The sequence below is a fragment of the Carlito syrichta genome, unplaced genomic scaffold (assembly GCF_000164805.1).
Source record: "Carlito syrichta isolate Samal-C Ts95f unplaced genomic scaffold, Tarsius_syrichta-2.0.1 Scaffold306519, whole genome shotgun sequence".
NCBI lineage: Eukaryota > Metazoa > Chordata > Mammalia > Primates > Tarsiidae > Carlito > Carlito syrichta.
This window is the reverse complement of record NW_007250615.1, coordinates 227,872-254,216: the sequence shown is the minus strand read 5'-3', so window position 1 is coordinate 254,216 and position 26,345 is coordinate 227,872. Positions and strand designations below refer to the sequence as shown.

At 31.5% G+C, this 26,345-nt stretch overlaps 1 protein-coding gene across 1 annotated transcript in view; it reads left to right on the top strand.

Moving 5' to 3' along the window:
* LOC103265396 (neurobeachin) overlaps nt 1-26,345 on the top strand; it is a gene marked incomplete at its 5' end in the record, with an annotated part of 269,835 nt that overhangs the window by 22,435 nt on the left and 221,055 nt on the right. The window contains 7 exons of the mRNA XM_008063067.1: nt 3,670-3,778; nt 15,448-15,600; nt 16,817-16,985; nt 21,117-21,196; nt 21,918-21,980; nt 22,077-22,174; nt 25,532-25,624. Of these exons, the coding sequence (XP_008061258.1) occupies nt 3,670-3,778; nt 15,448-15,600; nt 16,817-16,985; nt 21,117-21,196; nt 21,918-21,980; nt 22,077-22,174; nt 25,532-25,624 (765 nt within the window). The remainder of the gene's footprint in view (nt 1-3,669; nt 3,779-15,447; nt 15,601-16,816; nt 16,986-21,116; nt 21,197-21,917; nt 21,981-22,076; nt 22,175-25,531; nt 25,625-26,345) is intronic.

Here is a 26,345-nt window from a genome sequence, read left to right as displayed (position 1 = left end):
CTCTTCTCGCTTATTATGAGATGTTTTTCTGTATGTCCCTGGAAATTAATTATCTTGGATGTGGACTTGAGTTGCTTTCATTTACAGTTTTATTTCTGCTATGATCACTCTCATCTAGAAAAAGTTTTGTAGTGAGAGAAATAGTATAGAAATTCTGTTAGATATTTTGCATATTTTAATCATCTTCTGAAAGATTTCAATGTATTTCAATAGTAAATTAAGCTACTTAAGAAATGAAACCTTCAGAAATGTCACAATAGTTTTCCCCCTTACTGACACTTAATTCTTACTTGGAACTTATTCTGCTTAATCAATTACTTTGTCTGTAATGATTCTCAGGAGATTAAAAACATCATTTTAAAGGAGGGGGGGTGTAGATCTCTGGCGGAGTCTGTAATTTTTATTTAACATTGTTTCGTTCTTCTTTTAAAATGATGTTTATTTACAAAGCCAGTCTAGCTGTGGTATTTTGCTTGTTTCACTATAAAGCAAATTGAATAGCCAGTTTCTGTTTTTAAGCTGAACTTTGATGATCTATTCATTCTTCACCCTTTTCGTTATAAACTAGGTATATCTTGATGATTTTGCATCTCTAAATAAGTACCTCAAAGATAATAAAACTTTGAATTTCATTACATGAGTTATCAACATTAGTTATTTTTAAAAATTAAATACAGATTGACAAATTGAAATGGAAAAAGTTATAGTCAAGTCAAAGTCTATATATAGATTTTAATGGAAATTAAATGTAGTATATATATTTTCATTAGAAATAAATTAGTTATGGTTAAATATAGTTACTAAATATTCTTGGGTATTTGTGGGTCAAGACTTTCAGGGTATTCTTTAAACTCTGGATAATTAATAAATATGCTAAGTTACTAGCGGTATAATACTGCATTATTTCTTTCTTTTTTTTTTTACTAAGGTCTAGACCTTTAAAGTACGATATTTGAAATAAATATTATAATTTACTTGACACTAAGAATTGGAAGATGGTAATTATTTTTAAGAATTTAAAAAAAGAGATTATTGGCATCATTTTCCTTAAAAGGAGACAGGATTAAAAACCCTCAACCATTCTTGAAGAAGAATTGCTACTTATAGAACATGATATGTTATGGTACCGTCTATTGAAAAGTTTAGCAATTATATACCATGACATAATAATTAGTACACTTTTTGTCCATCAAGTAAAATACCCGTCTGAAAATTTGTTCCTAGGTATTGCTATACTTTTCAAGAGAATGTTCTATGCTGTGAACATTAGTATTGGCTGACACAGATACTTGCTTTTTGGTTTATCCTATAGTATAAATTTAGATCCTCTACAGATGAACTGATGTGTTCTAGACAGGAAGCGGTATGTAGGAGATATAGGAATGGGCTGAAGTATCCTTTATATTTGCCTTTGTATCTAGGGGAGTTGGAAATAGGCAAGAATGGAGAGAAATTTTGTATGGCAGTACACAGAATTTTGCAAGTTTATTGTGAGCCCTGAAGCAATCCGATGCATTTTAGTTACTGGTAAGTTTGTTAAATTATGTTTGAAAATGTACCTCTTCGAAGATGGCCATCTATTTATTATTACGTCCACCATGTTGAATATTCCTTATTTTAAAGATTTTTTTTTTTTAAAGATGTGGTATTGCTATTGCATTGGGTTTTAGGTATAAATTAAAAACACTTTTGTTAGTGATTGCATTTGACATTTCAATGGTGTCATGGTTAATATTGAAATTAAATTAACATGTTTTGGTTAGCATAGTCATGTGTTAACATTTTGGAATAATAATAAAATTAATATTTCTGTTTTTGTATTGGGACTCCACTGTGTTAGAGGTCCGAGTTAATTCATTATATTTTGAGAATGAGTAGTTCTTCCAACATAACAGAAAGAAAATCCATGACATCCTTGTAGTTTTATATGGTTCTACATAGGTGGTTGATTCATTGTAAGAAATAACTTTTTTGCCTTTTTTTGGGATGGTAGGGACCATTGTGAGGCATTTCTAGTCTTTCTTTTTGGCAGTGCTGATGTTTAGGAACTCATTTTACCCTAAATCACTAACTCAGGTGTATGTATGAATTCCATGAATGGATTAGGAAATTGTATGATCTCTATGCATAGTTTTCTTTTCACTTTTTAAACATCTAGGCAGAAGTGTTATAGGTAATATAGTACTAAAGCAATTATTCTTATAGTGACCTTGACTATCAATTCAATTAATTTAAAATGGGCTACATTACTTAATAGCTGTGCTTTACAGAAACTTTTAAAAATCCCAAGGGATTTCTTGGTAGTTGTGTTTTTCTTATGAATGTCTATCTTTGATTTAAGGGCAAAGTAATGTCATTAATTTGTGATATTAGTTTACATTTTTTGTGGTTTAAGGCTATAGGGTCAGTTAATATAATTTAATTTTCATTTCCTGTATGAAAACTTTGTTTCCAGGTTCTGTATTTTTTTCTAACTGACATCATTAAACTATCCGTTTTTTATAAAAATAATAATTATGCTGTTGGTTTTTGTTATGATAACATTTCTGTTTTGAATAAAACTAGCCATCTAATCAGAAAAAGGTGTTATTTGTCAATTGCAACCAGAAGACCTAGAACAATTATAGACTAGTATAACTTCAGATTCGCTTTGGGCTTTAATAATATTCAACTTTTCTCATTGCCAAATTTTCTCAATTACCTGTAAAGCTGTGTATTCTGCATTTAAAATATAGGTAAAAATCTGTGGTTTTACCCTTTCTTATGTATGTGAATAGATAGTTTAGGGTATATTATAAAACATTGTGAACAGATATCACTTTTATTCCTGATAAAATTTGGTTTATAGAAATTTGTTATAAACTACATTAAGCTCATACGTCAAAGGATGTGTCTTTTCGTTAAGAATACTGTATTCATGTATCAATGCTGCTGGTTAAAAACTGTTATTTGTGATTTTGTGAAGTTATACATTATCAAAGCTTAATTCAGTGCAAGCATTTTTGTCTCTTCATTCATTTATTCTTTCAGCAAGCATATCAGTTGCTTCTGACACATATCTTTGTATGCTCTTATGTGTTTGTGTAATCATCGTGTAATGGATTGCCACTTTTTATTTCAGTATTGCATAAATCATTTATTTGCTCTCATGAGCTTTTCTGAGAGCATACTTGTCTAAATAAGTGACATGGTACATACTTCTCCGGGTTTTTTTTAAAAAACAAATAAGGTGTTTTTGAAAATGGGTCGAAATAAGAAATTTATTTAAGAATCGATTGTTCTTCCAAGGCAAATTTGCATACATATTTAAAATTCTCTGTGATAGCTTGTTATTAAAAAAATTGTGATATTATGTCTCTATGGTGGAAAATGTTATTTTTGACGCAGGAAATATATATGAATAGGTAAACTGATGTTTTGCTTTGGAATCTTAAAATGACTACACAGTTACGGTTTAATTTATTTAATTTGTAAAGGATAATACTAGTTTTCTCATGCTTGTGAGGAAATATGTTCTTGTATAATATAAGGTATTGTCATCATTGTGAGAAATATAGAGGTTGGATTTGAATTTGGTTATCTTTTGGTATAATAAAAACATTATGGAACATTATGTTTATAAGAACGTTTGATGATGATGTAATGAAATTATCTGTACTTTACACGCAGTGCTACTCTTTTGGCATTCCTGGTTGAACTACTTAAAAGTTCAGTAGCCATGCAAGAACAGATGCTGGGTGGAAAAGGCTTTTTAGTCATTGGCTACTTACTTGAAAAGGTAAGTGATATGTATTGATGGTTTTACTGTGTGACCTTCACTGTTGGACAACTGACAATCTCTAATCTTGCTTTTTCCTATCATTTTTCTTTGTATTGACTGTGCAGAGGTCATACTGTTTGCTAAATCACAACATTTTCATATTATGCACCTAGATGTAAATATACATTAAGTTAAACTGGGTATTAGAAGTGTAAATAGCTAAGAAATTCTGAGTGAAAGTAGTAACTAAAGAAAAATTCTTTTGTGTATTTATATTCAAGTTATTATTTTCGTTTCTCTTAATTTTTCTATATTAGCTCCCCCATATCCCCAGTTTCACTTTCTGAAGTTTCGGTGACCCGTGGTAAGTTGTGATCCAAAAATATTAAATGAAAAGTTCCACAAATAAGCAATCTACAAGTTTTAAATTGTGCGATGTTCTGTGCAAATGAAAACGTGCTGTCTCACTTCACCATGCCTGGGACATGCTGTATACGCTTCCTGCCTGTTAGTCACTTGGTCACCATCTTGCTTATCAGATTGAAGAAGCATAGTGTCCTGTATGTAAGGTTTGGTACCGTCTAGGGTTTCAAGCATCCACCAGGAGTCTTGGAGCTATTCCCTGCAGATGAAAGGGAGCTACTGTAGTTGTTTCTTCACTACTATCTTTACACTCAGTCTGTTTCTTAAGAATCTTACGATTTTGTTCATGGATTTACTTTTTAGTTTTTGCTTGAATGTTCAATTGTGAGTCAAAATTTTTATTTTGTAGTAACAGAAACATTATTGTGTATTCTTTGTTTCTACTTTTAATGCACTTAAATGTTTCAAGTAGTTTTCTCTAATCAATACATAGTATTAAAAATACAAATTTTATCTGTTTAGTTTCTCTCATGTTGTGTCATTTATGTTGTATGTGTGTATGTATGTGGGAACCTCCTTTGCTTTGGTTACAACTCTACTTTTATGGTAACGACTGCTGAATTTCTGATTATTGTTGGATAGGAGTTTAGTTGTGTCGTGGTTTCCTTTAAAAATTAAAGTGGGATTGTATGAATATGAGTATTTTTTTTTAAAAGAAATATCTATGCCCCTCCTTTGCACTCTTGGGCCTCTTCTTATCAGTTAACTCTTTAATAGTCAGCCGCTTTGAAAATGAAACTATTTTTATAAATAGTAGAAGTGAGATCTCAATAATAGGAATACACACATTTTCCCTGGGGAAAGAAAATTGAGAAGACCTTTGGAGATAGTTTTAATTTTACCTCAAATTGTTTTACATTTGAAATATTTGTAACCTTTTTTTAAAAAAATCAAGTGCTGTTCTTTCTTTAAGGAATGGTAGTTGAAGAGGTGTAGGTTATTAAACAGATCAATCATTGGCAGCATTTCTTTATTGAGTTCATTTTTTCTGTAACATTATTAGGAACTTTATTAAGATTTTTTGACTTATATTTTGTATAACAGAATGCTGTTTTCCTATATCTAGGGTATTAAGTGTTGATAAGCTACATTTAAAATGAATTAAATGTTATGAAATGCCTCTGTAAATTACTGTGCAAGACAAACGTACTATTAGGACTTACTTCCCTAATAAATTTTCATCTGTTTACTGAGGATTTACCAGCATAATTCTAAGGCCAACATTCCTTTGTTAAAAACTTAATGTAAAATTAGAAGTACTTTAGAAAGCCTTCAAATATAATAAAAGATATTGATATTTTAAAAAATTACACTCACAAATTTTGTGGATTTAAAATATTATTGTGGTTTTAATTTGTACTTTTAAAAGATTTTAAGTAAAGATTGAACATATTTTTATACACATTTACTAGAAATTCAGATTTTCTGTGATATGTATTTCCTTTGCCAGTTTTCCCTGTATCCCTCCAAGACCCCCACCCCTAGGCAACCTGCAGTCTACTTTTTGCTTCTATGAATTTACCTATTCTAGATATTTCATAAAAGTATCTGGTTTATTTTTTTTAACATGTTTTCAAGGTGTATTTATGTTTAGCATATATCAGAACTTCATTCTTTTTCACAGCTAAATAATATTTCATCCATGTATATACTACATATTGTTTACTAATTCATCAGTTGATAGACATTTGTGTTGCTGCTATCTTTTGACTATTACGAGTAATTTTGCCATTAATGCTCATATACAAGGTTTTGTATGGACATGCGTTTATTTCTGTTCCATAAGTACCTAGGGGAGTTGATTTGCTGGTTCCTATGTTTTAGCCATTTGAATGTTTTCCAAAGTGACATCATCATTTTACATCCTGCCAGCAGTGTTTGAGGGCTGTATTTTTTCCACATCTTTACTAACACTTACGTTGTCTGTCTTTTTTATTCTAATGAATATTTCTAATGAGCATTTGTGGGATGACTGATGATATTGAGCATCTTTTCACATGTTTATTGACTTTTTGTGTGCTTATTAGCTGTTTATTGATTGTTTTGTGGTGAAATGTCTTCAGATCTTTTGCTCATTTAAAAAATTGAGGTATTTATCTTTACTATTGAGTTGTAGGAGTTTTGGAATATATATTCCGATACTAATCCCTTATTAAATATATGATTAGCAAAAAAAATTTTCACTCTGAATCACATTATGTTTTAATTTTCTTTTCTGTGATGATAATTAAGTTGAACATGTACTTAAGTCCTTTGGGCTGGTCTCTTTTGTTAAATACCTGTGTGAAATGTTTGCCCATTTTCACTTGGGTTGTATGCCATTTTTTTGCTGATTTGTATAATTTCTGTCTATATTCTGGATATAGGTACTTCGTTGGACATGCACTGCAAATATTTTTCTCTTTTGCTTTCCTTTTCATTCTCTTAATGGTGTTTTTTGATAAACAAGACTTCTTAATTTTAATATAGATTAAAATTTCAATTTCTTTTATGACCAGCTCATTTCAGTCTTTGTGTATCTCATTGTCATTAGAGTATTTTGTTTTCTCCTCAAAACTTTATCTTTCACATTTAGGTCTATAATCTGTCTGGAATTGAATTTTGTATATGGCATTAGTTATAAGAATCACAGTTCTTTTTGTTTCTATATAAGTATCTAGTTGACCCAGTACCATTTACTGAAAAGGAATTTTTTTTCCGCTGCATTGCAGTATAATCTTTGCCATAAATCATGTGATTTTGTATGAGTGGGATTTTTTTTGGTCCTTAAGACAATACAACAGTATCTTATTTTGTATATCTTTTTCTTACATCTTGATACTTAACAGTACGTCATCTAGCTTTGTTGTTGTTCTTCAAGATGGCCTTAGCTGTTCTTGGGTCTATACATTACCATGTACATCACCTTGTCTGTTTCCACCAGAAAACACTAGGCTATTCATCGTATTATATTGATATCTTTACTATATTGAATCTTCCAAATTCATATACTTGGTTTAATCTTTTATTTACTTAGATTCTCTTTTGTAATTTTTTGTGGGAAACTTTCTTTTTGATGGTTTTTAACCCAGATATTTCATATTATTTGTTACTCAAAATTTTTGGTTATTAATATATAGAAATATAATTGATGTTTATGTTAAGCTCTTATATACCAAGCTTGCTATTCCTCTGTTAATTCTAGTCATTTGTGGATTTTAAAAAAATTTTCTTTGTAGATAATGTCTTTTGAGAATGATATTTTTTTCCTTTCTAATATTTATTTTTTTCATTTTTTCTTATTGCATCATCTAGATTGCCATAGTTGAATAAAATTGTGATAGTGGGCATTCATGTCTTAGTCCTGATCTTATGGGTAAAGCTTTTAATAATTAGCCACCTAAATTTGATATTTTTGGTAGATTACTTTTGCAGGTTTTTAGTCAAATTAAGGATAATATATTTCTGGTTTCAAAGAGTTTATCATAAACAGAATATTATCACTTTTTCTGCATTATTTGAGATTATTAGTATCTGCATTTTTCTTAATTTTGTGAATTGCATTAATTTATTTTCGACGTTAACCCTCCTTGTATTTCTCAACTCCTATTTACTCTTAAATCTACTCCTATTCCAATCAGGCTTCCCTTAAAATTGCTCATGAAGTTGTCACCAGTGGACTTCATATTCTATCCTGGGCTTATTTCTAAATCTTCATCTTATTTGATAGAAAAAACATTTCTGTGAACATTCTTTTCTTCTTGAAATGCTTTCTTCAGTTATGTTTTGTGGCAGTTTTCTTTGTCCTTTTCCTACTTCTTTGAACTCCTTTTATGCTCCCCTTGTAGTTCTTCATCTTTCTAATTGCTAATGACTGTTCTGTTCCAGTGCTTAATTCTTTTTCTTAAGGATTAAGAAATCTTTAAAGCTTTTCACTTTTTAATGTATGCATTACCTTAACCTAGTAGTGCTTATCCATTTCTTTTAGCTATCATATCCTGTAACTACTAATTATTCTCAAATGTTTCTCCCATTTTCAGTTTCAGTTGGATGTCTAGTGATCGTCTTTTCTAAATTATCTAAACTGTTTGGTTTTTCTCTCAAATTTTTCATCCTTCAGTCTAGTCTCCCTTATCTTAGTTAATAACATTACCATTCTACAAGTAGTTCTGACCCCCAAAATTAATCCTTTTTGATTCAACATTTTTGCACTCGAGAGCCAAACTCTCAACAAATTATGTTGTTTTGCTATCAAAACATAGCCAGAATTAATTGCTACTTCCTGCTTATTACTCCTTTTTGTGTCTGTTTATACCATCTTAGTCCAAACGATGATCATCTTACACCATTGGTTACCTATAATGAATTTTTCACTTATAGCCAGACCAGTTATTCTAAAATATGCCCCAATTCTCACTCACATCTTCATCCTTCTCACAGTGAAATCATATTTCGTACTTCTGACATAATCTCGTACTTGCTTTCTTTCTGCCCACTGTCCATACAGAGGCCTCTTTGCCTTTCCCTTAGAAGCTAAAATGGTAATAAGTATGTGCACATCTCAGGACTTTTGCTTTTACTTTCCTCATTGCTTCCACCGCTCTTTCTGCAGATATCTACATGGCTTGATTCTGTTCTTCATACAGGATTTTGCTTATATGATAGCATATCAGAAAAATCTTCCCTGATCAATCTAAATAAAATACTACCCCTTCCATAACCATCATTATTTCACTACTGTGCTAATTTTTATAGCACCAATCTAACATGTTTATATATTTTAAACTTATTTTCTGCCTCCTTCCTCTATAATGTAGGCTTCATGAAAGCAGGGGCAACATATTTTTTTATCCCCCCTTGTTATTATATCTTCAGCACCTAGAACAGTGCTTGCCTCAAAAAAATAGCTGTTGAATTGAATGAGTAAATGGACTTTGCATGCTTGTCTCTTTACCTAAAAAATGTACCTTTTTCAAATTTCTCAGATGAATTCTCACACTGTGTGATTTTTCAACAGTCACTGGCCAAGTTAGTAGAATAGTCAATAGAGGTTCCATTTTTTAAAAATTTTATTTTATTTTTTATTTTAAAGATGTGGAGTACAATTCAGGGTTAGGTGTACAAAAGTTGATTATGCAGGTACCCTTGTTGATGAGGTGTGCCACTCCCTCCCCTGGCAGTTTCCCTCAACTGCCAATCCCACCTCCATCAGCAGCAGTTTCCAACTACTGCCAATCCCTTTCTTACAGTTTTATGATAATTGTTCAAGGTCTACTTTTGAATGAGAACATGTGATACTCTGTTCTTTGTTTCTGTGATAGATCACTGAGTATGATCGACTCTAAACTCATCCAAGTTCCTGTGAAGTCCATATGTTTGTCCTTCTTTATGACTTCATAGAGGTTCCTGCTGGTGAACTGTTACTTAGCTTTTATTTCTTTGTCATAGAGGGTATAATTCTGGTATCTTTTTACCAATCACATTTACAGTGTTTATGAAAAAAAATTCAAGATGGTTTTGTTTTGTTTTGCCAAAATATGACCTTGAAGAAAACTTACAGATTATCCAGTGTATTCAGTAGAATATTTTTGCTTGTGGTTAATATAAAATTTGACTCAAAGTCGCTTAAATAATAAGGAAACAGACCAACTAATGCAGCTGAACGTCTAGTGATAGGTGGCTTATCAGTAATAGTCTTGACAGGAAACAGACGACATATTCCCCCTGAGCTGTTAAGAAGAGTTTAAAGTTTTGAGCAGAGAACTCAACAAGGTATGAGGAGGTGAGAGAACTGAGTGTTTAGTGTAACTCAAAGCAAAAGTTATTGTAGCTATAGGAAATGGATACCTTACTGGAGTAGTCTTCAGTAAAGGAATATAGTAAGTATACTGACTTTAAGGGTTGAAACTGGGAAAATAAATCCCCCAGCTTCATCTTCTTTCCGTCCTGTTAGTGTCTCCAAATAGTCAAGCTCAACTGGAAACCAATAGGCAAGGGGATGCCTCAAGCACAGAAATAGGGGCAGGGAAGTTTGGAGAGCCAACTAACCATATCCAGTAAGTTGTTTTCAGGGTTGGGGAGTCTTAGCCTCAAGAATGTCATCAGAGATCCAGGTTTTATTTACATCTCTACATTACTACATATAGTATTGATTTTATGCTAAAGTTGATATCATTTGTGGTCACAGGAAGGCTGCCAGGGAGATTTGGTGCTACGGGGCAGCCACTTAGGGGAGGGCGAAGAATGAGAGCATGGGCCAGAGCCAGTGTGAGCAAACACACTCCTTTCTCCCAATTACTGAACTGGTTCCTTCCCTCCAATTTGATTGACCAGCCTTTCTCCACCTACCTTTCTTGTTGCTATGAGAATGCTAAACTTTGAAGCAGTCTCTGAGCTAGTCATTACCTGCTGCCTCCCCTGCTACCCCTCCAAAACAACAACAAATGATTAATATGATTTAATTAGGCTCTTTGGAGCATGACCTCGGAATCCTGGGAGGAGCAGGATGGATATTGAGGATCAGCTACTTCATGATGTACTTCTACCAGTTACAATAACTTTATGCCATTTATCAATATGCAGACATGCATGTTATGCAGACATACACACACATAATGGTTTCTGCAATTAAAGTGAACATTTCTGGCAACCCATTCCACTGTGGGCTGCTTTAAGTGTTGTAATGATCTCTGTCCAATAGAAGTTTCTCCTTGTAACATCTCATGATTCTATTTGGTCAAGTCAATTCTGGATTAGATGCTGTAATATAATGTTTTTTTTAATTTCTCAGATTTTATTTCCAAATATGGTTGGTCATGTCACATGCAGTACTTTAAAATTATGTATCCTGTCACTACACAAAAGTAATGTCATATCGTTCCAATTCCAGAGCTTGCATTTTTGATGTGGTTCACTTTGTGCTTCTGCCTAAGGTTTACATATTTATAAGTTATCCAAGTATAAACTCTTTTAAAATAGCTTTACTTGAGAAAATGAAAGCAAACACCAAAATAGAAAAATATTTGAAAGTCGTTAATCAAAGTAAACACATTTAAAAACAGTTAAGTCCAGATGCAGTGGTTCATGTCTGTGATCCCAGCACTTTGGGAGGCCAAGATGGGAGTATGGCTTGAACCCAGGAGTTTGAGACCAGCCTAGGCAACACAGTGAGGCATCTTCTCTACAAAAATTAAAAAAACAAAAACAAAAAAACAAGTATGGTGGCATGCAGCTGTAGTCCCAGCTACTCGTGAGGCTGAGGTGGAAGGATCACATGAGCCCAGGAGGTCAGAGCTGTGGTGAACCATGATCATGCCATTGCATTTCAGCCAGGGTGACAGAGTGTGAGACCCTGACTCCAAAACAAACAAATAGATAAATATAAAAATAAACACAAAACAGAGTTTTGTAATTTTTTCCTTTCCTAGTCTTATGTTTGTTTCTTATGTATTCTATTCTAATTCTGTTCCTGAATTTGACATGAATTCAGTTAGACATTTATCGAGGAATTAGGCTAGGTAGGGATAAGGAAGATAAAAAATGGATAAGATGGTCTCCTTGCTCAGTACTACTTAGAGATAGATGTTACATGCTATTGAAGATAAGATTCATTTTACACCTAGTAGAATTTTGAGTAGGTCAATAAAAATACACTATTTTAGAAGAATATTTTCTAAAGATTAATTTTATAATTAAAAACTACTAGCCAACACATTAATTAGTATGTGAAAATAGCAGACACAACTTTTTTAATAATGTGGAAAGCCACATGTGATGTTTATAGCGTACCTTTTAATAGCACCAAGCAAGTTAAAAACTTGTTTTTTTTAATTATGAATTTCTCATGTGAATATGCTTATAATGGTCAACTTGTTTTTATATTGCAGTTTAATGTTCTTTATAAGCATATGACAATCTTTATAGGGTAAAGTATAATTGTGAGGATATTTATTTAGTAGCAGGATCTGACTGTATTCTTATTTCAGAATTTTAAGCAGAATCAGTAGAATGATTATGTTCTTGAAATCATTACTACTGAATAAAAATAAAAATGGAATATAAAAATAAAATAACTTCATCCTGGGCGATGGAGTGTGACTCCAATTCAAAAAATAAAAATAAATACAAATAAAATACAAATGGAACATAAGATATGAGAAATTATAACAAATAAAGGAGCTGGCAAAAGTTTTAAATAACAGTTGATGAAATTTTATTTCTCTATGAATAAAATATTTTGGGATTCAATGTATTGCATTCTGTTTATTAAAGTTTCTCTAAATATGAATACCCAGTATTTACATCTTATACTCAAATAACTTAATAACAAATAACTTAATAACTCAGCTACTTATTGGGGACATTTCCTCTGCCTTTTAAAACATTTTCATGTAACACTATGCTCTAAGGTTTGGTGCGAATTTTGTAGGCTACTGCTTATGTAAGCACCATTGATATTTTTATCAAACATACAATCCTATTAGTACAAAATCATTGTTAGCCTTACTATTATTCAAACCAATTAAATACCTCCTTCTCTGTAAAACCTTTAGCCACCTTTCTATAAGTGTTCTGTCTGCTTCGTGTTTTTTTCCATGAACTTAACCTCTATATATTACATATTTTACTTTTTTTATTTTACATACTATATGAGCCTACTTTTTCTTCCCTTAGAATTTAAATCCTGTGAGGCAGGGTGTTTTTCATTTTTGTTAACTGCTCTTTCCAAGTGCCAGGGCGAGTGCCTGGCTAATAGTAAGTATCCAACATATGTAGTTTCTTTTTTTTTTTTTGAGTTGGACTCTCACTCTGTCGCCTAGGCAGTGGCACGCTCATGGCACCTCAGCCTTGACCTGCTGAACTCAGGTGATCCTTCCACCTTAGCCTTCCAAGTAGCTGGAACTACAGGCATACACCACCATGTCCGGTTAATTTTTTGATTTATTATAATGATGAGGTCTCGCCAAGTTGTCCAGGATGGTCTCAAACTTGTGGGCTCAGGCAATCCACTCACCTTAGCCTCTCAAAGTGCTGGTATTGTAGGCATGAGCCACCACACTTGTCCATGTGTAGTTTCTAAATGACAAATGAAAAGTCTTGAGCTGTACCTTTAAGGTAAAGAAAATGGATGCAAGGTTATTACAAATTGGGGAAGCATGATGGATTCAGCAGGCAAATCAAATGTGTCCTGTGGGTGAAACTGGCCCAAAGAAATACTTTGTTTGGCTCAACAAAGAGTATTTAGTTTTGAATTTTATTGCTTTTGTACACCTGGAGCGGTCCTCACAACTCTTTATTGTCTCTTGCTTGAATTTATACATTGTTGTCACCTGTTTGCAATCATTTGCATTTGTGACCTCTCATGTAGAAGTATGAAAATGCATGGCATACTTAGGTCAAATTTATTGAGTTGCCCTTGTTATGAGCATGAGAAATATATATAAATCATATGAGAGGTAAAATTGGTAAGACTGTCTTGTCCCTTTTTTGACCATGCTTATCTTATACTGATATTTGGACTTCAGCCAGCGAAGAAAGAAGGGAAAGGCACAGCATGATGTATGTGTAGCATTCAGTAGTAGGTGATTCTTTGTCATATGACTGGAAGGAGAGTGATACTACTGATACTACAGAAAGGATTGCTAGATGAGGTAGTGGAGATTGTGTAGGAAGATATATATCTTTTGACTTTGGAGTTTTAAATATCAGCTTTTTCCCTTTTTTTATATTTTATAGATGTGGGGTACAGTTCAGGATTAGGTATACAAGTGGACATCATACTGTCAGCTTTTTTGAAGAGTATTTTCTTTATATTGGAGCATTTTCATCTGAAATTATGTCCTAGGATAGCATTGTTCAATTAAAATAGAATTCAAACCTCAGATGCAATTTTAAAAATTCTAGTGAAAAATTAAAATTGATATTAATTTTAATACTGTATTGTATTTAAACTGGCATATTCCCAGTTTTATCATTTCTGTCTATCTTCAATACAAAAATAAGATTTTTTTAAACATTCTGAGATATACAAATTCAGTGCATACAAACAGCACATCTCACTTTTGAGTAACAACATTTCAAGTGCCATTTGCCATGTATGTCTAGTGGCTACTGTATGGGATGGTGCAGCTTTAAGGTTTGGTTTGAATTTTGGAGGGTTTGTTCTTTATCTAAATACCATTGGTAATAGGTACATGGTGATGGCAGTTGAAAATTCTTAATGAGAGTAATGAGTGTAGAGGTTGTGTTATGTAAAGTTGTGGAAGCATAAGATATCATCTAAGGAGAATATATTTATGAAGTTGAGAAGGCCAAGGAATACTATTTTAAGAAAGGATATTGAGGAATAATCTAAGGATCATGTAAGCCAAATGAGGACAGTATATTTAGGAGGGTCAAATTTGCTTTTTCATAAACTATGAATAGGTCAGAAAAACTTATGCTATACAGAGTGCATTGCATTTGTCAATGTGGAAACATTTATAACTTTTTTGTTTCTTTTTTTTTGTTTTGTTTGGGGTCTTACTGTCTTGCTCAGGCTGGAGTGCAGTGGCATGATCACGACTCACCACAGCCTCGACTTCCTGGGCTCAGGCAATCCTTCTACTTCAGCCTTCCAAGTATCTGGGATTACAGGTGCATGCCATCATGCCTGGCTAATTTTTTTGTTTTTGTCTTTTGTAGAGATGAGGTCTCACTATGTTGCCCAAAAAACTTCTGGGCTCAAGTAATCCTACTGCTATGCCTCCTAAAGTGCTGGGATTATAGGCATGGGCCACTGCACCTGGCCTGTGACTTTTTAAAGAAAGTACTCAGCAGAATGATAGGGTCAATTTATTTTCACTTCGGTTTGGAACTAGTTTGAGTTGAAAGCAATTCTCTTTTCAAATGTCTCTTTTTAAATTATCACAATAGTTATTTTTCTGTATTTCAAATTTTGTCTCTTCTTGTTTGTCAATTTCTATGAAAATGAAATGCAGCCATTCTTACTTATAACTTATTTCTTTACCTTGAACTAATAGCAGCATTATTTAACCTGAGTTATTTATCTGTAATTATCCTGGAAAGGACTTTAGATAACAAGCTGTCACTCAACTATCCTAAAGTTTTAACTTTCATAATATAATTCAATTTTTAATAACAAAGAAAATAGGAAATTTTGTGTTTTACACTTAAAACTATTAGGGATAGCATATAAAAATTCATATGTACTTATGCTAAGTCACAAATTATACAATTTGAAATTCTGGATATTTTAAGCTAGCATTTCTGTGTTCTTTCTTTAGTCATCAAGGGTTCATATAACCAGAGCTGTCTTGGAGCAGTTTTTATCTTTTGCAAAATACCTTGATGGTTTATCTCATGGAGCACCTTTGCTGAAGCAGCTTTGTGATCACATTTTATTCAACCCAGCCATTTGGATACACACACCTGCAAAGGTATGAATTTTATTCCCATTCATTTTATTTTAGTGGAAAGCTATAAATTATAATTACTGGGTCTGTATTCAGTAGATAATATTTGAATTTTTCAGCTTATTTTATAGTCAATCTAAGGCAATTATGCTAGTTTCAGAGATTAAAACGTTCAATATGTACATACTAAAATAAGTGAAACTATAGTTTAAAAATTAAGTTTTATGTAACACTATGTTCTGATACCTTTAGATGTGATTCACACCTTTCCAATGAAGGGAATTTGCCATACCAATTACTGAAAGACTAGGAAAAGAGAACAGATAACTGCTAGATTTCCTTTATTAGAATAGCCATACCAAATTATTGAAAGACTAGGAAAAGAGAACAGATAGCTAATTTCATCCTGACAGTGATCATTTTAACTGAAAAACTGCTTTCCTTTTGGAGACAATTTATATCATGACGTGTAAATAATACTTGTTTTAAAACAAATTACTCAAAATAAATATTTTTTTAGATATTGAGATCAAATTTTATTAGCTTACATACCTGAATTTAGTCCTATTATATCCTGTGGAAATCAATAATGAGGGGTATTATGATTTTGAGCTATCTTTTTCAATTTTAAAATCTCTCACTTACCTCGTTGTTTAAGTTCTCATTTTTATTATGGTTCATCTTATCAATTATTGGCTAAGCCCAGATCTGAGGTTTGCTCACTCTTGTAAACAAAGTCTTTGGCTTGCCATCTCTGTGCTCACATGGTCAAATTCTGAAAACCAAATATATCCTGTGGCCATAGGTAAAGAGAATTTGAAATTACATGAAGCTTTAGGATATATGGCAACAATATATGCTTTTCCAGATATGCTATACCTGACTGATGTTAGTTCTGTTGCTATGAAGAAATAGCAATAGAAAACACTGATAGCTAGGGAACTGTACTTTATTTAAGGGTTTAGTCTAGTGACTTTGAAAACGTTTTGACCTTTCTATCAGATAATCTTCAATCAAAATACTGAATCATTTAAAATTGTCAGTAACTGTTGGGTTTCCTTTATTTAAAAGGGTTTTATTACAATATGTTATTTTGAAATTTTCTTAGTTTTGCATCATAATAAATAGTCATTTCTTGGCCTTTACTAATTTGCATTTAAGTTAGAATTAAGTGGATATTTATAATATAAGCACGAGACATTTTAAATTTATTTAATGACCTCTTACTATTCTGTTTTAGGTTCAGCTTTCCCTATATACTTATTTGTCTGCTGAATTTATTGGAACTGCTACTATCTACACCACCATACGCAGAGTAGGAACAGTATTACAGCTAATGCACACGTTAAAATATTACTACTGGGTCATTAATCCTGCTGACAGTAGTGGCATCGCACCTAAAGGATTAGGTATGTACAGTGCTACCCCTGTATTCACACTTGCCCATGATTATTCTGTATTCTGAATGCTGTTATATAGTGAACAGATGTGTATGACTATGAAATCATGGAATTGTTTTCTTTCTTAGGTAGACCCCTAATATCCTGAGAATTATTGTGGTAAAGAAGTTTAGCGTTTTACAAGTATTAAATTATTTTGGAATAAAAGGAGGTAAAAAATAAGCAGGTCTTTATTTCAGCCTAGTTGCCTTTTTAATTCAGGAAGATACATTCATAATTCTGAACATTTTAATGATTTGGTTGTAGCTAATGTCCGGGGATATCTGCTTGCAGCATTTTCACATTGTTTCCTTTCTTTCTGTGTTTATTCCAAGTTTGCTCGTCGTTCTGAATATAGTAGAAACTAATTGAATTCTTCACTGTTTTTTCTTTCTTGCTTAAAAAAGTCAGTTTTTCTAATTATACAATAAATACATACTTTAAACAAACAAAATGATACAGAATAAAAAATTATATTTATGATTCAAGCTCCAGGAACAATTGCTTTTAAAAATTTGGCAAGTTTTCTTCTACTGTTTCTCATTGCTTACATATGTGAAAATATTTAAACATTCTTACATTAAATGCCATTTACATTGTTTCTAAAGCTTTGATTCTGTAAATAATTGGGTGATTTCCTTGATATATAATCATTTAGCTCCATCTTTATTTGCTTAGAATTACTGAGAAAGAGGCTAATTACAAATATTTTCCTTTTTTTTTTTGTTGTTTTTTTTGTTTTTTAGCGAATGTTATACCATTTTACAATTACACCAATCATGTTAGAGTGCTTTTCTCAGCAGGCTCAGAGTAGTACTGAAAATTATAGTTTTATAATAATCTTTTTGGTAAATAAAGAGAGCATTTCACTATTTTAATATCTATATAAACTTGCTTTTTTTTTTTGATGGGACTTTAAAAGTTATTTATACACACATCTATTATTTTTTCCTTTTATGTTTTCTTCGTTGCTTTCAAGTTGGTAATGTTGAAAATGTATTTAATGCTTGCTATTAGTTGCCATGAGTTCTCCTAAGCACTCTGCATGTTGTTTAATAATATATGTACTGTAATTATAAATACATAGACATATTTACAAATACACATAAGATACATAAGACTGCATCTGTATTTAACTATGCTGTTAATATAATCCCCATTTTAGAGATTAGGAAACTGAAAGTTGATATAAAGTGACAGCTCTGAAATTTGAATTGTATCTATCTGCTTCAGAGCACTTGTCTTAAACACTAAACAAGGATAGAGTTTGCTTTACTCTAAACAAATGCTATAGTCACATATTAATTTCTATTTTAAAACATTACTTTCTAATGCACAGAAAGTTGCAAAGTTGAAAGAATTGTACAAAGAATTTTTATATGCTCCTCATGAGATTTCCCAGCATTTTACGTTTTACTACTTAGGCTTTCTCATTCTCTCATTTTCTCTTTTTCTGTATATATTCACACACATACAGATACATATACATATTTTTTTTGCTATCAGTTGCAAGTAAATCGTAGACATGATGTCCTCTTACTCCTAAATACTTACTGTATTGTGTATTTCCTGAAAGGTAATAATGACTCCCAGTTGGTTCCATGTTTTTGCTAAGGCCCAAACCTCACCTGTATGATGACCACTTATGTACCTAACCCTTGTATCCCACATCTTTAAAAAAATAAAAATAAAAAAGGAAGTATGATTGTACCCGATAAATTATATTTTTATACATTTTTTAAAATGACACCCATTAGCATCAATATAATTCTATCATCTAATTCAAAGGCCTCCTTTAAATCTTAACAATCCCAACAATAGTCTATAGAAAAACAAATTCTTTTACCCTGAACTCTGTTGAGGAGCATGAGTTGCGCTTAGTTGCCTTATCACTTTAATGCTCTTTAATGTAGAATAGTTCCTTTACCTTTTCCTTGTATTTTACGACTTTGACATTTTTTTAAAATACAGGCAATTTATTTTTTAGAATGCTCCTAAATTTCATGATGTTTCAGGTTTTTCATTTTTGCAAGAAATAACGCAGAAGTCATATTGTGTCTGTCTCATTGTATCATGTCTAGGAGGTACGTGATGTTGAGTTGTCCTTTTACTTGTGATGTTAACTTTGAACATTTGATCAGCATGCTGTCTTCCAGGTTTCTTCTGTATACAATTACTCTCTTCTTGTTTGTAATTAGTAAGTATTTGGTAGAGAAATGCATTGAGACTATATAAATGCTCTGTTCTTCAGCCAAGTGTCACCTACTTATTTTAGTTCATTGGTGACTCTTGGTGGAATTGACTTTACTGTGATGGCTGCCAAGTGACAATGCTTTCTGAGATATTTATTAGTTGACATTCTTACGTAAGGAATAACTTGTTTTACTCCTTCACTTATTCATTTATTTTTTTATTTTTATATCAGCATGGACTTGTGAATTTAATGTGTTATATCAACAATTGGCACACTTTTTTTTGCAGAGAGCCACAGAGCTCAGTGTTTTAGGCTTCAGGAGTTTTAAGGTCTCTGTTGCAACTAGTTAGCTCTGCCATTGTATTGCAGAAATAACCACAGACAGTATGTAAATGAAACGTACAAATCAGGTGGATTTAGCCCAAAGGCTGTGGTTTCTCTAGTCCCTAGACTGTGCCATTATTTATTTTGGTGCTCAAGATTTGGCCAGTAGAACCCTTCATATGGATTCTTCAGTGCTTATGACAAGTGTCTATCATTTTTTAGTCCTTTTAAAACTTTCTGACACTAGATATTCTTAGTTTTTCTTAATACTTTCCTTGTCCAAGCCCTGGAATTCGCTATTTTTTCTAAGGCATTCTGGTTTGTTTGGTGAGTATGGTTATTATAAACCAAGATCTGAGTCTAGATATGCTTATTGCTCTTTGGATGTCATTGCTTCTTAGGTACTCTAAGTGGACAGATTGAGGAATGTGTTTATATGTATATGTGTGTAAAGCTATAAATACGGACTCATGTCTCCACTTTAGATATTTGCTGTACTAGGAAACCAATGGTTAATGGCTTTTCCTGCTAAACTTATGTCATTATTCAATTTCTTGATATAAAAAGTGCTTATACAGGTGTCCATTTTATAATAACTCATTAAGTTGCACATTTATGCTATACACTTACTTATTTTACAATTAAAAAGATTTGAAAAGTAATGCAAAGTGTCATGGAGGGAAAGGGCACTTTGTGCACTATTGGTGAGAGTGGGGCAAAAAATTTGGAGAGCAATCTGGAAGAGCTAATGTAATTTGCTTGCAGATTTAATAATCTGCGTGGAAATATTTGTTGAGTGAATAAGCAGAAGTAATAAATTATGGATTATTATTTTAACACTCACAAAGCAACTATATGTCTTGATCAAGAAAGGCTTGACGTTAATGGATTTTTGTGAGTCTAGATTCCTTTCATAAAAGTATTTTGTATTATATATATTACACAGGTTATTTCATACTTCATTATTATTGGCATTTATTTTGCATGTACTTTAAAATTTGGACGTTATGATGGAGCTAATAAGTACATTTTGACTTTTCATACCCATTTTCATTTATTGACTCAGTAAGCATTTACTGAATGCCCACTTTAATATGTACTTTGTCTGTTCAAGTGACATGGAAGAAAAAAGCTGTAAAACAAATAATTATAACAGAGTGTTACTTTTCTGTGCTTTGTTTTATAATGTGTGGGGTGAAGATGAGAGTGAATTTAAAGACAAGTTCAACTGAGGATAGAAGAAATACTGAGAACCTGTTAAGTTAATATAAATAGGAAAAACTATTAATGTAAATACATGGAGGTTATGCATTTGTCAGTGAGTAGTAATGTATTATAATTTCTTAAAAAGTTCTCTCCCCCTAAATCTGACGTTCAGTGAATAATTTGAATTGCCAAAAATTTGAAATTAATTTGTGGATACCTTGGTATTACTGAAATGGTATTGCATTAATACTAATAGATGTTGTAATTTTGAAATGTGATTATTAAAGAATTACATAGTATCCCAACATAATTGTATTAAGCTTATTTAATAGCATGGACTTTTTTTCTTTTTCTTTATTTTTTCTGTTTTATTCTAGATGGTCCCCGGCCTTCACAAAAAGAAATTATATCACTACGGGCATTTATGCTTCTTTTTCTGAAACAGCTCATACTAAAGGTAAAATAATTTTATATAATTCACAATTGCAGGATATTAGGTGAAAAAGAAATTTTGGCATAGTTTAACATCATTATTGTTAAATTAGCAGTAACTGCCTTTAATTCATCAATTACTTTCAGCATTCTGTAAATCTTAACATTGATGCTTACTGAACTTAACTTTTGGTTAAACGCTCTTTGAAATCCTCCATATTAAAGGATGTGACAGAATGGACAAGGAACATATGAGTAAGAATGGAGTATAAAAGTTAAACTTTAGAAAGTTGTCTGTGTTCCAGTTTATGAAGGCTTACCTGATGTATTTTATCACAGGATGCTTTTTTTTAAGATTAAGATGAAGACTAAGGGAAAATAAATGTAAATGTGAGATAATACACAAAAATTGATAGTGTGAAGTCTTGCATTTGCATTGTTTTAAGAAAAGAATAAATGAATTGAAAATAGTAATATAAATAAAGTTAGATGATCAAAATATACTGACTTTTAATAGTGAATGTCAGTCAAATATTAATGGCTTTAAGAATTGGTATAATTTTCTAAATATTTACTTAACTTTAGATAATATAGTCTATAAATTGTACAGTATGTGAGAATTTTAATTAAAACATCACTACTTTTAAGTTGTTCTTATTTTCTTTTAAAATGATCATTTTGATGCCTTTCTTTAATGTTTTAATTTTAGAGTTAAATTAAGTAATAAAATATTTTTTAAAAATTAGGATCGAGGAGTCAAGGAAGATGAACTTCAGAGTATATTAAATTATCTACTTACAATGCATGAGGTAGGACATGCTATGAGTCTCTTATTTTAATTATTTGATTTCAAGCTTTAGAATTAAGTTCTATCTAAATAAATATTGGTGGTCCTTATTATGCAGGATGAAAATATCCATGATGTGTTACAGTTACTAGTGGCTTTAATGTCAGAACACCCAGCCTCAATGATACCAGCATTTGATCAAAGAAATGGAATAAGGTATGATTATAATATTAGTGTTGCCATTAGGCTTTTATGGAGAATAGTTGTTCATCATAGAATAACCCCTCTTGAGTATTTGAATAAATATAGCAAAATCTTAAGCATGAGAGAATGTATGGAGAAAGTTACTATTAATCCTTTAATACTCAAAGAAACTGGTGAAATGTATAGAAAATGGTCTCAGGAATCAAGAAGAATAACTAAATTTTTATTGTTGTTAAATTGTTGTTGAGACCTGAGAGAGACGCCATGCAACGGGAAGAATAGAAAGATGTTTTGGAAAAAGAGGTCAATAGCAAAAGAATTTGAACATTGACTTGACTTAGGTGATCATGAAGTGATTTTGTAACTAAGTGAAATGTAGTTCCATGACTAGTATTTTTATGAACTTAAATCTATACTTTAGCCCCTCAGGGATTCTTACTTTTTATTTTCCTGGAGTTTTATTAGTGAAATGAGCAGGAAATCTAGGTTAAGTCATGTATAAGTTAGTAATTTTCTACAGATTTATTGTGAAAAAGAGTTGAGAAATAATTTATCAATTACTATAAGGTTTTTTTTTTAGTGTTTCTTTTTCTTGGCCATGTATATCAATAGATAATGGCTTTGAAGGCTTTAATAACTCCTTTTCAGATTAGAGAATGTCACTTTATTTCTATACAGGTATCTAATCTGTGACATCACATTACTTTTGGGTGTATAATCCATAGTGTTGCCAGTTTATTTGAAGAAGATTATACATTTAATGATTAACAACTGTGATTTTCTTACTTGAGAATGAACTATATGAAACTGTTGATATTTAATTGATTTTACTAAATAAAGGCCATTTTATATGGTTCAATTTGATAATGTAATTATATCCATTCTTCTGAACTTAGATTTAAATTGAATACTTAGTGCCTTGTCCTTAATCTCATTGTTTATAATATTACTTGATCAATTAAATGAATCAATTGTGGAAGATACCAAACTTAGATTTCCTAATATGATGAAATGCAGAAATAGAATTCTGAATTATTCTGTAACGTTGGAAATAGTATCCTACAAATGAGAGTGCTGTTTGGTAAGATCATTAGGACTGACATCGTAGTTTAAAGAGATAAGATATGAAAAGACTGATTAAGCCCAACAAACAAAAGACTTTGTAGCTCATGATTGACCTTAGCTGATGATGTCAAATTGCTGCCAATATGCCAAAAACAATCACAAGATAGAAAATGAATTTTCCTTGTTACTTCAGTTTTTCTACTTCAAAAAAATGTGGAGGAAGTTGACTCAGAATAGTATAAAAGATGAAACAAATTGATTTATTTGATTTAAGATATTGAAAATGGTTAAAGCATTTAAAAGTCTGTATTCTGGAAAATAGCTATTAAAGAATAACGGTTGTACATGAAATGTTTTTTGGAGAAAATTCTGGTTAATTGTAATTCATACAGATTAAGAATTGAACAAAAAGAATGAACTCAGTTTAATTTTGGTGACATTTAATTGGCCTTAAAGAAGCCTTTGTGATAATATAGCCCCGAACTGAGCAACTTAAAATGTGATATTTTTGTATATGGAAATCTTAAAAGAAAAGAATAGACAACTGCCTGTCTTAAATGACTTAGACCATTTACTGGTTGAATATAGTGAGTTTGATCAGATTAATTGGGATTATTATTAATATCAATATTTTATTCTATTATAAGTAAACGTTCATTAACTGATTTTTCAGTAAATTTCTTATTCATAATTCAAATCAAGAAATTGATAAATTTCTTACTCATTTCTTTTTCATTTTTTATATAGATGTGTGATGGCCCTAGATATCTTCATGTTTCAATGTTAATCACAATTTCTGTTAATCCAGGGTAGGGTCTTACACCTTTTTTTCCTTCTACTCAAAGTTATTTTTAGATAATAGGATTTCTGTGGGACCTTCCAATTCTGAACTGTGTATAGCCACATTGTGAGATTGTGAGCTTTTACTTTGGCTCTCAAGATTATTTCTGCTGCTGAATGTTCTTTCTTGCCATTTCCTGAATATTTCTTTGTTGACTTGTTTGACTTTTCCTATTCTCAAACTTGTCTTTTTTTCAATACTGATCTCTGGTCCCAAAAGGTTCTGAAAATACATTTCAGTATAAACATGGATACATTTAGAAATGTGGGATTTGAAAACAATTTATCTTCAAAGGGTATAATAATTACTCTTCTCGTAGTCTTGTAGTCTATATTCTTCAATAGGTGAAATACAAAGAATGTTAAAGAAGAAAAAGCAACAGTATCAACAATTTTGCTTTCTTTTAATAGCATAAGCCACTGACAAAAATAAAAAAAGGACATAAACTTTATTTGTTCCCTTTTGTAAATATCACTAAAATGATATTAAAATTGCATTGTGTCTTATTTTACCACCTGTTTTGTTTAGCCTATAGTACTTCATCTTAAAAATATATCCTGGCATTTTACTGTTTTAAAAAGATACTTAATGCAATAATGCACATTCTAGTTTTAGAGAGTTACTGTTGCTAACCCCCAAGTAACCTTCTTATAGCCTAGAATTAGTTGCACATGTATGTAGTCATCATTCCCCCCTCCTACCTTATGGGAAAATACTTACTTTTTAAAATGAAAAAAAAATTTCTAAATTATCTATATATATTATAATGATTATATCCTCACTTTCATATACTATTTGAAGTGACTGTTACAGTTAGGTTACTATTTTAACTAAAAACTGAATAGTATGTTATAAAAATCTCCTTTGAGTAGGAACCAGAGATTGCATACAATTTAGGGAAACAAGTTTGCTTTCTGTGTAGCAGCTTCATTCTTCTGTATGTTGGCTAGCCTCTCTGACCAGACACAAAACGTTGCTGTCCTAGTTTTTGTTTTAAATCATTTCCTAACTCAAGAGCCCAACAAAGACTAGATATTGATTCTTAGACCTTATTCCAAATTCTCAGAAAAGAGAAACAATTGGACCGGTATCTACCCTGCCAAATTATCCATGATCAAGAAAACAAGGTCATCATGTTCAAATTTTAGGGCCAATTCTAATAGAAGAGGAAATATGACCTAACTAAGCACATATCTTAAAATGGAAAATTTTGTTTATTGTGTTGGGAGGCAGTACTTATGAATACTAACCACACTGCCCTTCTGTATATTATCGATAACTATATGTTATTGATGGCCAAGTTTACAGAAAAATTAATAAGGCATGCTAATTTTTAGTTTTTTAAATAATAATAGAAAATCCTGAGAGATATCTTATATATTTATAATTTATTTGTAAAGTAAATGGTGTTTTTGTTTTTAATATTACTAAGTATTTGAAAGATAATTTGTATATTTTTTTAGGGTGATCTACAAATTATTGGCTTCTAAAAGTGAAAGTATTTGGGTTCAAGCTCTGAAGGTTCTTGGGTATTTTCTGAAGCATTTAGGTCACAAGTAAGTTGATATTTTTTATAATGAATTATAGAATTATCTAATGAAATTGTGTTTTTATGAGTTTTATATCTAGTGGAACATATGAAATTTGACTGAAATACCTAACAGTGGAAAATAGTAACTTTCTGTTGTAAAACTTGTAAAAATGTCTTGTAAGATAATGTTTTCTTAATAGCAGTTTAAGGAAGATTACAATTTAAGTAACATAATTGTTTTCTTCCTGAAAATGAAATATTGTCCATTTTAGGGATGTAATAAAATGCTTTGTCAAAATAAAATGAAGCACATATAGATATGATTTCAGTGAATGCTTTCTTGATATGGGGAATACCATGTATATTGCAGCTCCTGTGAGAGCTGATCTTAGGCTCATCTGCTAAGTCAGTATTTTATTTTTTATATTTCTTCCAACCAGTGGGACTTGATTCATTGAGTGGCTTAAAGTTCTAGAGTACTTCATTTTTTCCCCTCCCAGATCTAGATTTTAGATATTTTTTAAAAAAGCTTTCCCCAAATAAATAACTGCTGACTTAAAGATGATTACAGTTCATACCATGTTATCTAGTACATAAATATTCTTTTTTTTTATTTGTTATTTATTTATTTATTTGGAGTCTCACTCTGTCGCCCAGACTGGAGTGCAGTGGCCAGGAGTGGCCTCCTGGGCTCCAGCGATCCTTCTGCCTCAGCCTTCTGAGTAGCCGGAATTACAGGCACGCGC